At 36.8% G+C, this 12,232-nt stretch overlaps 1 protein-coding gene across 1 annotated transcript in view; it reads left to right on the top strand.

The window, feature by feature from the left end:
- The first annotated feature begins 214 nt into the window (after positions 1-214).
- The window catches only part of LOC134796422 (uncharacterized), a 256,080-nt gene continuing 244,062 nt past the window's right edge, over positions 215-12,232 (top strand). The window contains exon 1 of the mRNA XM_063768626.1: positions 215-476. Within this exon, the coding sequence (XP_063624696.1) occupies positions 248-476 (229 nt within the window). The 5' untranslated portion in view covers positions 215-247. The remainder of the gene's footprint in view (positions 477-12,232) is intronic.

The following is a 12,232-nucleotide window of genomic DNA, read 5'->3' as shown; positions in this document are numbered from 1 at the left end:
CTAAAAAAAAAAAAAACCTAAAAATTGAATTGTTATTTAAGTAATATATAGTAAAATATGTTCTTAGGAACAATAGTTTTCATTAAAAGACATGTCAAGATCGCTTACCTTCTTTCTAATGCTAAAAAAACGAACTTTAGAAGAGGATAATATTTTCTAGATGAGTAAACCTAGTGCATCTTTTTTCTACAGGAACCAACCAGTGAATAAGATGTCGTTACACAAGGAACGTTCTTAAACCCCAACCATGTCGGAAGCGTCACTCGACGGTCGCTCGCGCAGTCTCGGGCGGCGCGCGATGGCCGGCTGCGCGCGCGCCGCGTGCTCGCAGCTGGGGCTGGTGGCGCTGGTCGCGCTGTACGTGGTGCTGGGCGCGCTGCTGTTCGAGTACCTGGAGTCGGGCCCGGAGGTGCAGCCACGGTCCGCTATACAGCGCTCGAGGGAGGAGTGCTTGAAGGAGCTCTGGGCAATCACAGGTCAGTTCTAGATCTTTAAGACGAAAGGCCGGCTCAGATTTGAGAATTTTAGGTTAAAATTTAATATATTTAATATATCTCAGTCGCCCTGACGAGGGCGGCTATCAAAGTTAGTGTGGTAAGGAGAGCTCCAGCCAGGCGAAAAATCTCAAAAATCGAGGTATCATACTCGGTACACTGATATTGATTATATTAAGACGAAACAGGAGCTGAGTTTTAAATATTTTAGGTAAATATACCCGTCTCGCTAACGGAAGCGGCACCAAGTAGTGCGATAAGGACAAGGCGAAAAATCCTGCGTAAAAATCTCAAAAATCGAGGTTTCGTACTCCTCTGTTTCCTCCTCCAAAACGTAACCAATCGTAACCAAATTTGGAAATCTAAATGATTATGAAATTATCTGTGTCGGACCGTTTTGCTTTTTTGGCTAATTGATATAAGTTTTGAATGCCACGCCTCTCATTGCGGCATAGTCAATTAGGCCATTTTGGCCATTTTTGAAGGGCTCTAGCGCCTTAAAAAACAAAAATATGAAAAAAAGCAAAACGGTCCGACACAGATATTGACAATATTAATCTGTGTTGAAAAAATCATTGCTCTAGCTTCAAAAACCACGCAGGAAAACGAGGAGTACGTTTGTATGGAGAAATGACCACTCCCGTTGGCTCTTAATCTGTGATGAAAAAAATCATTGCTCTAGGCATATTTAACACAATTTCATTGTTTTTACCTTGAAATTCCGACGTTTCAGCTGAGTTGATGTGATTGTATCGCGGTAGACCCGTTTGTGTAATTAAATGTGTAAAAAACGCGAGAGTTTAAAGTGTTACATTGCTCTAGAGTCAAAAAAGAAACAGCCGAATACGTTTGTATGGAGAAATTACCACTGGTCTTGCGTCTTAAGTTAGAATGTAATTGGCCGTCTACCCAATTTTATCGAAATCTGAGTAAATAAAAATTCGACTACAAAATAGAAATCTGCCCCTAAACGAAACCTGCATACCTTCAAAAAAAGACAAAGAAACATTCGGAACGGAACTTTGCATAAAATATAAGGAACCAATAACTTAAGTAGTTTATCCCTATCCCATATATCCCTAATTTCCCCTGAGTCAGAAATACAAAGGACATCCATCATTCAGTTGATTCAAATAAAACTTGCGTTGTGTCCAGTAAGGTATAGTGTAAATCTTTTGAACTGAGCTAGTTTACTCAAAGAGTCTAAATAATACAATACCATTGAGTGGTAAACCACTAATTAGGATAACTGCCTCGTAGTAAAAGCAGATTATAACCGCCTTGAAATGTTAGTATAGATTACCGACTTTATTTCTTTAAACAATAGACTACAAAATACACTAACTAAATAATGGCTAACATAACTTTTTTTTTGCATTTTGCACCAGACTACTTCCCTGTCGTGGCTATAAGGTGGATATGACTTTACAAAAGATTGAATATGATATCATCTTTTTAGACCATTTTAACCCCATTCAACAAGGAATAAGGTTAAAAATTAAATATTCAATGTACTTCTAACTTATTTTGTAAGTAAACTGGTGGTCGCCTACGAGAACAAAAGCAGATAATAGGATTGTAATAAAACAATGCCATTGTTAGTCAGGTAAGTGAACAAGCTCAGTTCAAAAAAAAAATACTATACAAACAGCAACACACCTAACTGTACATCGGTGGACCTTATTACTAAAAGGCATAAGGTCCACCGATGTACAGTTAACAGTGTGGGTGATGGTACTTACAGTAGCCATCAGATATATCGGAGCGGCCAAGATGCTCACAAATATCTGGACACGGCTCTATTGTCGAGGCGTTAGAGTGCGTGTGCAGATACGATATATACGAATAGCCATACATTTCGTCGCTATACTTACTCAACCTCATATCTGCATCAACCATTTGATGGAAATGTCGCTTTTCTTTCATTCGGAATACGGGTGTTTTTGGGAGTAAGTATAGCGGCGATTTGTCGTGCCCCTTCCCCGAAAAAATTGGCAGACAGTTTTGTACAGGAAATGACAGACAAGGTGTCTCCAGCTACTAAATGTTCTAAGGTTTTGTGACAACAAATTTCTTATCTGTGAAATGTTATTATAGTGTAATAATGTCGATATCGATTTTATAATGACATTCAAATTGCGAGCATCTCTGAAAAACAAAGGATTCTGATTTGACATCATTTCGTATCAGTCGAGATCCTGTTTCATTATATATGAAGTGTCAATGGCCCCAATGGCGGTTGTAACATGCGGTTCCAGAACACATCATTGAGAGCTTATAATATGTATAATATTCAGTGATCGTACATTTTCCAGCATTTTTGGTGCAGCAGAGTGGTGTTAACGGAATTGGTATAGATAATTTCAATTGAAATGGTAAATTAAGGTTAATATTAACGTAATTAACGCCAATTAATCATTAGGGTTGAAAGTATTTATACCAATTCCGTTAACACCACTCCGCTGCACCAAATCGATTCGCGTGGTGTTAACGGAATTGGTATAGATAATTTAAACTGAAATGATAAATTAAGGTTAATATCAACGTAATAAACGCTAATTAATCATTAGGGTTGAAATTATTTATACCAATTCCGTTAACAACACTTCGTGCACCAAACACGCTGGAAGATGTACGATCCCTGATAATATTTTTGTAGATAAAGCAGTGTATGTAACTATGTACATTTCATTATGTAGCAGTCACTTAAACCATAGAGATATCGACTACGAAATAACTCGCGTTTTTAGGGTTCCGTACCCAAAGGGTAAAAACGGGACCCTATTAGTGGGACTCCGCTGTCCGTCCGTCCGTCTGTCACCAGGCTGTATCTCATGAACCGTGATAGCTAGGCAGTTGAAATTTTCACAGATGATGTATTTCTGTTGCCGCTATAACAACAAATACTAAAATGTACGGAACCCTCGGTGGGCGAGTCCGACTCGCACTTGTCCGGTTTTTGTATGGAGTTACCACTCTTTCTTTATTTATATGTATTACTCTATGCTTAAACTAATTATTATTATGCTTAACTTAAATAAGCAAAGTAAATACCTGGATATTAATTACAATCGCGTGTTATACTGTTGACAAATGGCTGGGCGACCTTTAAACATGGCAATTAAAAAACAAAAAATTATTAGCCAGTCCATTTTAATCTTTAAGCCAATTCACACTAGATTGAATTTCGAACGTATTTCACTAACCCCTTACGTCTGTTCAGTTGTGATAAAGCGATATATTAAAAAAATATTTAGATGAGTAAATTCCGCCGTTAACATTTAAATTTGGAAGGAAAAATCTTGATAACGCTCAAATATTAAAATGTTATTACAGCGTTGGTGACGTCTAATTTGTTAAGGGCATGATACGCGGGGAAATTTTGACATCAAATTATAGAGACGCTTATGTGAAAATTGGAAAGTAGGTAATACCATCACCAAGGCTCGGAACCGGTTTTTTCTTCATATAAAAATACCGGTATTATTACGTTCTTTTTCGTTCTTTGGTTTATGATTTCACTTTGAATGGGACAATCTAATAATACGAAGTTGTTACCTAAATACATGATTCAGTCGTAAAGAGCATAAAATAACAAATAATATTGGGCTATTTTGGGATAAAAAAAACACCACAACTGAATTTCACGGAATCAAACTTATAAATTTTTATCTTTTATATATTTTTTGTTGTAGTACTACTCCTTAATATCTAGTAGCCGTTGATTAAAAAAAATATTGTACATTCTTTTTTTTCCATTGGACCTCTGTAAAAGTGTATCGTAAGATTCGTAAGCGATACACCCCTTCTTCTATTACCTATTAAAGTAGATAAACTACTTAACGATTGTTCATGAAACTTGGTATGCGGCAAAGCTTAACCTTTCATGTGTGTAAAGTGGTCAAATATCGTGGGCCCAAACCTTTGTTGTGCTGTATATGTAGACCAAAAAAAAATCGTTCTTAAAAATAATTATTTGTGTGAGATTGTCCTACAATATTTAGTATTTATTTACTTATTTATACGTTTTCTGTCAGTAACTGTAATAATATACGGAATTGTTTTATATCATTAATAATTAAGCTTCGACGTACTCACGTATAAAATTGCTTATTTTAATGAGCACTCGATAATTAAAATAGGTTTCCGAAAATTTTCGTAATCAAAACACGGTATTCATGTCATTCCTTATACAAATAAACATTCGCTGTTTTCGCGAAAATATCGCGGTGTCCGATGTTGTTTTCGTATTTTAATTAATACCGTGTAAGTGATAAATTTTCACTGGAAACAGTTGTAACTTGATTTTAATTTGCGACAGAAATAAATAATAAACTGAATATTTGCTGTGTTTTGATTCGTTCAAAATCTAACAGGCATATTGAATGTACACTGACATCAGAATGGCATCCAAATGATGTCATTTAGTTATCGTGCATTTCGCTTGTATATGTCCGTACATGTATTGTCGCGAGCGAGACGCACGATAACTACATGGCAGCATTGAGATATAATTCTGATGTCAGTACTTATACGTTCAAATTGGCTTGTCAATCTATCTATCGTTCGTGGTTCAATTATGGAATCTTTCGTTTGCTCGGGTATCAACATTAGCACGAGCGGTTAAACAACAACTTTGCCCCCGCTGCCCTTGTAAAACAAATAAATAATAAAACTCCAAGAATCTTTGGTAATAAGAACCTAATAATGGGGTAGCAGATGGCGCCAGCATATCAATTCTTAGAATTGTGTCAAATTTTAGTTTTGTAATGGAATTTTATGCCCTGGATGCCAGCTCTTTAAGACAAATCTCATAGAAAAAGGGGCAAGCTATGACGACGCCATCAATGCAAACCTTTCACATTTGCGAACTCTATTACAACGACTGTTATGCAAATACCCACACACACAAATCATAACCATAAATAAAACCGCAGCATTACATTCAAATCTGTCACACTCGCAAAACTCTGACACCATTCACAAAATCAGCTTAAGACAGATACAAAATTCAAATTAATTAGATATTATAGAAATCGAAAACAATGGACGCTTAATGTTATACTCATCGGTGGCGAAGCGTTGTCTCCAATGCGTTTACGTGCGAGATTAATTACCAAGGTACTGTTGTACAATTTAAAATTGATTGTGATATAATTCTTGACTTGACATTTCAGAATTTGGGAAATGTCAAGCATTCTTTAGAAGTGGAAAAAGAAGGGCGGCAAAGGCACCCCTTGCCCGGGCACAGAGTTAGAGCTATATATATAGAGCTCGAGGGTTAAACAAAATTTTGCCCCCGAGTGGAACACAAAAATTTTCACCACACCAACACAAGGAAAATACTAACTGTAAAATATCCAACAAAATCAAAGCAAATCGATTCAAAATGAATGTTATTAAATATTTATCATTCAAAATCATCATTCAAAAGTAAATTCTAACAGCAAACACAAGAAAACAGCTCATAATTTGCATTTGATGGCTTTGCCACACATGTGAATAAAATGCAACTTCTTATTAGTGCTTGAACAATCAAGAGAGGCTTTACCAGCTGGTGTGGTAAAAAAGCTATTTTATCGGCCAAAACGTTTTGCAGATAAAGGGGAACATTCTTCTGTATAGAGCGAGAGATTGTTTGCACAAACAGGTACAAACAATCTCTCGCTCTAAATACATAACATTTGCCAACATAACATATTTATACTTACCGTTTCGTTCCGTCGGGGCCAATAAATAAACAAACAAAATATTCAGGTCAAAATCGTGATTGGTCCCCTATACAACTACACTTGACATGTCATGAAAAAAACGCGAGAGCGAAAACGAATTTGAAAGCAATTTCTGAGAACGCGATAACTCGCTTTAATATTCACGTCGTGCGGGATCTCGCGTTATATGTCGAGTGTACTCTATTATACCATAGTACAAAGGAAGAAAGTAGTATAAAATATCCCTTCGTGAGGCAAGAAAAGGTCGAAATGGACGCTCTCCGATAAAAGCGCAGGCATTTTTAACTCTGAATGGTCTGTCGTGGCATAGATTATTATCATTTCATGAAATGCCATTTTAGAATTGATCACTTCATGATGGGTTATGTTTGGTTTGACTTTTTCACGATGTGGCAATCATCAATTCCACGCATGTCCTTTCCATATTGTGAATAGCTGATTCTAATAACTGTCATGCCACTCTGCCGCGATTGCAGAGGACGCTGGTTCTTCCAGCCCCGGCCACATTTTCCTTGGTCACTTTTTCTTTCGTATATGACACTTATTTCAGTTTCTATTAACTCTGTTAGTATTTGTATATGTACTTAGTTCAAACGAGCTCTTATTAGAAACAGATCGCTAGTCTACTATTTAAAAAGCACCCCTCTATAACCGTATTACTTATTATTAGGTAGGTACGTTGTACGTTTAACACGAGAACGTTTAATTTTTTTTGTGTGAAAATATACTACTCGTTCTACTCTGACAGCAAGTTGAGGAGTGTCATGCGCTCCATTATTCTACACTGTTAGGCTATACGTCGTATCTACATCTGAGTTCCGTACTCATATAAGCTTTTTTGATTCTGAAAGTCAGTATAGTGATGTCATCTGTCTTAACCTCTTTATTCTGTATAAAAATTCAGAAAGCGACTAAGTATATCAATTAAAAAAAAAGAGTTACAAGATGACGATCTTAGAAACACAACAACGACATTACATACAGAGATAAATGAGTACCTGAAGGGGAAAGAGGACGCGGTCGATCGCCTACCCGGTGGTCAGACTTGATAAAAACCATTACCGGCTTGCCAATACCTGAAGCTATTAAGACCGCCGAGGACAGGAATACTTGGAAAAGCATGGTACATCGCGCAGGAAACTCTTCAAACTAGACAACCTTCATCAATGAAGACGCCGACTAAGAAGAGAAATGAGTACCTAAATAGGTTATAGAACAGTTTTTACTACGTATATAACCCCGAAATTAAATGTCGGAATTCGCGAATCATAAAAGGGCTGAGAAAGCATTCTGTTTTTACCGTCATTCAGCGGCGATAACAAAATAACGGATATGATGGTTGCAATATCGTCTATCGTGTCATGCGACACTCTTTCAGCTAATTAGAAAGTGATAGCCACTCACTGTGACATACGTAAAAACGCAACCATATTAGACCCGCTCATGACTACTAGAGTTAAACCAAAAAAGTCTGCAGAGATTTTGACAGCACACGTAGTGCAGTACGGTTATGATGGTCGTTCTTATCTACGTGACAGCGGGATAAAACGGTATCCGTCACTTTCATTCGCGCTCTGTTAAAAAATGATGGATATTTTGTCACGTAGATAAAGCCATCCATAATAGGCATGCTGGTGTTATTTCAAACGTCAAACTTCTATGAAATTATGACGTATAAATAACACTGGCACTGCGTGTGCTGTCAAAATCTCTGCAGACTTTTCTTGGTCTAATTCCAAGTATCTAATACATCAAACTTTACATATTATGAGAAAGATGTGATCGCTTGCTTGCTGCATGACTAGCGCAAAGTTCCTGATTATGGATCATAAATTCATATTAAGTACACAGTACAGATTTCCGGTTCCGGCGCAAACGTAGTCGGTCGTTGTGTACATCGCTCCCGCGTTTATAACGAAATAAAGTGCTAAACATTGACAATTTCTACCAAAGTGTTACTCCTCATAGTGATCACGTTATAGTTTCAACTAAAATAACTTAAAACAAACACGGAACGAACACAAAGTGAAGAAATTTGCGACAAAAGTCGGCTTAGTCTCAGAGGTTATCTGTCAAATCAAGTTTTAGACAACCCTGAGCAACGAAAACACTACCAACATAACAGCGTCAAAGATACGTTCAGAAACATTAAAAAGTTATCCTAACCTTATTGCGTTTCGACACTGCAATGGGCGAACTGTCACCAGAGATGTCACTTCTGTTGGAAAAAATGACAGAAAAACTCAATATCCAAACGCAAACAATAACGGCAAACGTCACTGCAACAATATTACAAAAAGTCGACGAGAAAATCAAACCAATTGTGGAAGAAAACAATAAACTACGCATAGAAGTACAAGAACTAAACAAAAAAATAGAAACATTGGACTATAATGCACGAAGAAACAATATGATTTTACACGGTATTCCTGAGCCGCAGGAGGAAAAGTTCGATCAACTTATAACCACCGTTACGAATACCATCCACGACATAGATGTGAGTCTAGAACTAATAGACATCAACCGTGTACAGCGCTTGGGAAGGAAACAAGAAGATAACAATAAAACGAGACCAATTCTTCTTTCGACAACAACCATCCAGAAAAAAATCGAAATACTAAGGAACAAGAAGAAAATGAAACAAAACACATACATAACCCATGATATCTCCAAAAAGTCACTACAAGAACGAAAAGAGAAGACTAAAACATCAACAAATGATACAGAAAAAAGAAAAAGGCCAGACTCTGAATCGCCAAGCCCAAACAAATCAGGCACAGCAACTAGAAAAGACCCTAAAATAACAAAAGTGGATGCATTTCAAGTCATGCGGGAGCGGGCTTATTCATTATCAGAAAAAAACACATGGAGAGACTAAACAACATGCAAAACTCATCTCAAAAACAATACAAAATTCAAGACAACAAAGCAACAACTACACCTTATCAACAAAATATAAAGAAAAACAGCACGAACCGGACACCGAATTAAGACAACAAGCAAATATAAAACTACAATCAAACCATCTCCCAACACGGTTGGTCCCCGCGGGAGAAATCGACCAAAACCCTCCAGCAAATACCGGTATTTACCGAATCCCTCCAGTCTTAAAGGAAGTATTTAAAAACAATCAAACAAAAACATTAAAGATAGGGAATAAATCCCCAGGTATAAAAGAGATCTACATAGCAACACTAAACACTAGAACCCTAAGGACAGACGAAAGATTATTGGAATTAAACAATGCAATGACAAACATAAAATGGAATGTACTTGGACTGAGTGAAGTTCGAAGAATGGGAGAAGAAATAAGAGAACATAACAACTACATTCTATACTACAAGGGCGAAAAACAGGGCATGTATGGCGTAGGATTTCTAGTAAAAAAGGAACACAAAAAAGACATCATAAGATTCAAAGGCGTTTCCGACAGAATTGCAGTTTTAGACATAATACTGCCCGGGCACAAACATCCATGTTCTATCATTCAAGTCTATGCGCCCACTGAGCAAGGTTCTGACACAGAGAAGGATAACTTCTACACAAAGCTACAGGAAACCATGAAAGAAACACAAAAAACTAAGTTTATAATAGGTGACTTCAACAGCAAAGTGGGAAAACAGTGTGAAGGAGAAGAGAACATTCTCGGTAAATACAGCTATGGAAAGAGAAACAATAATGGACAGAGACTACTTAACTATGCATTCGAAAACAACCTTAGAATCATGAACAGCTTCTACAAAAAGAAAATTGGCAGAAGATGGACCTGGATATCACCCGACGGCACTTATAAAAATGAAATAGACTTTATACTAACAAACACACCATCATTATTCAACGATGTGTCCATTATTAACCAACTAGACTTCAACACTAACCACAGAATGGTTAGAGGAGCTATAAAAACAGGAAAATACATAATAAAATCCAGGAAGAATATATGCACCAAAACTAACCAAATCACACTCCCTATACCAGACCATCACTTATCAGAACTAAGACAGAATCTCAGTAGCACCAACAAAATTGAAAATATACAGGAACAGTACAATAACATAGAAGACTCGCTTAAGAAACTAGACAAGACTTTGAGATCAATAAAACATGAAAATGATAAATTGGGAGATGAAGCTAAATACTTGATTAAAAAGAGACGGGAAATGTTCAAAGAGAGAAAAAACAACCTAAAAGAAATAGAGGCAATAAGCAAAAAGATTTCCACCAGCATCAGAGACCACAGGAAGAGAATAAGAAATACACTGATAGAGAACGAAATAAAAAGAACGGGAGGTATTAAGAAAGCTTTAAAATTCTTCAATGATCACAAAACCTGGATACCAAACATTAAGGATAAAAAGGAAAAAAGTAAATCTGAAAGACCTATTATACAGAAAATCGCAACAGAATTCTACCAAAACCTTTACAAAGATAACTCAAAAGGAGCACTAGAATCCTACAGTTTTGATGGGAGAGAAGAAAGCATACCAGATATCCTTATCAGCGAAGTAAGAGCAGCAATCCAAACACAAAAAAGTGATAAAGCTCCAGGCGATGATGGGATCTCCAATGAAATACTGAAATATACCATTAATGACATCTTAAATCCTCTCACCAGAATCTTCAATAAAATCCTCACAGAAGAAGAAATACCACAACAATGGTCCAAATCCAGCATGATATTAATACACAAAAAAGGTGATAAGAGCGAGATTAATAACTACAGGCCCATAAGCCTCATGAGCAACATATACAAAATATTCTCAAAAGTGATACTCACAAGAATAACCAAACAACTCGATGAGCAGCAACCCCGTGAACAGGCTGGATTCCGCAGTGACTTCTCGACTATCGATCACATGCATGTATTGAAACAAGTTATAGAAAAATACACAGAACATAGACTAATATATTACATTGCATTTGTTGACTATAACAAAGCGTTCGACAGCATATATCATAAGTCTATATATGAATCACTGATAAAACAGGGAATTGATCTAAAATATATACGTTTAATACGAAACGTCTATGAGAACAGCACCTCAAAGATCCGCCTAGAGACACAAGGAGAAGAATTCAAAATCCAAAGAGGGGTACGACAGGGAGACCCACTCTCACCAAAACTCTTCTCTGCAGTACTAGAGTATGTATTTAGAAACCTAAACTGGGACTGTTACGGAATAAAGATTAATGGATCCAAATTAACACACCTCAGATTTGCAGACGATTTAGTCCTATTTGCTACCGATTCCAAGTCTCTACAAGACATGCTCATCCAGCTTACCGATGAAAGTGAAAAAGTTGGCCTAACTATGAATGTCTCTAAAACGAAGGCTATGACTAATAGTAAAAACGAAGAACCAATAATAATAAAAAATCAAGAATTAGAATATGTAAAAGACTATATATATTTAGGTCAACTAATATCTCCACACAAACAACAAACACAAGAAATCCAAAGAAGAATTACAAACAGCTGGGCTAGATACTGGTCTCTAAAAGAAATTATGAAATCAAATTCAATGCCAATCTCTGGGAAAAGAAAAATTTACAACTCATGTATACTCCCAGTATTAACATATGGCTGTGAAACCTGGGCCTTAACCAAGGAAAATGAGCACAAAGTCAAAGTCACTCAACAAAGTATGGAGAGAAGTATGCTGGGAATAAAACTAAGAGACCGATGCAGACTTTCAGATATTAGGAAAACGACCAAAATAGAAGACGTTTCCCAGAGAATCCGAACACTTAAATGGAAGTGGACAGGGCACATGATGCGCTCACAAAAGGACAAATGGACAAAAGATGTCACAGAATGGTACCCAAGAGGAAAGAAAAGACCACAATGTAAACCGTACAAGAGATGGGAAGATGACTTTCCTGCAGACTGGAGAAGACTCTCAAAAAACCGCGAGGAGTGGCGTCGCCTGGAGGAGGCCTATGTCAAGGACAGCCTGACAAAGAAAAATAAACAAAAGAAAAGAGTAGAAACATAAATAAATAAAA

This window comes from Cydia splendana, chromosome 13 (assembly GCF_910591565.1).
Source record: "Cydia splendana chromosome 13, ilCydSple1.2, whole genome shotgun sequence".
NCBI classification, from domain to species: domain Eukaryota; kingdom Metazoa; phylum Arthropoda; class Insecta; order Lepidoptera; family Tortricidae; genus Cydia; species Cydia splendana.
Note: the sequence above shows the minus strand (reverse complement) of the source record. Positions and strands in the feature narration are given on the sequence as shown.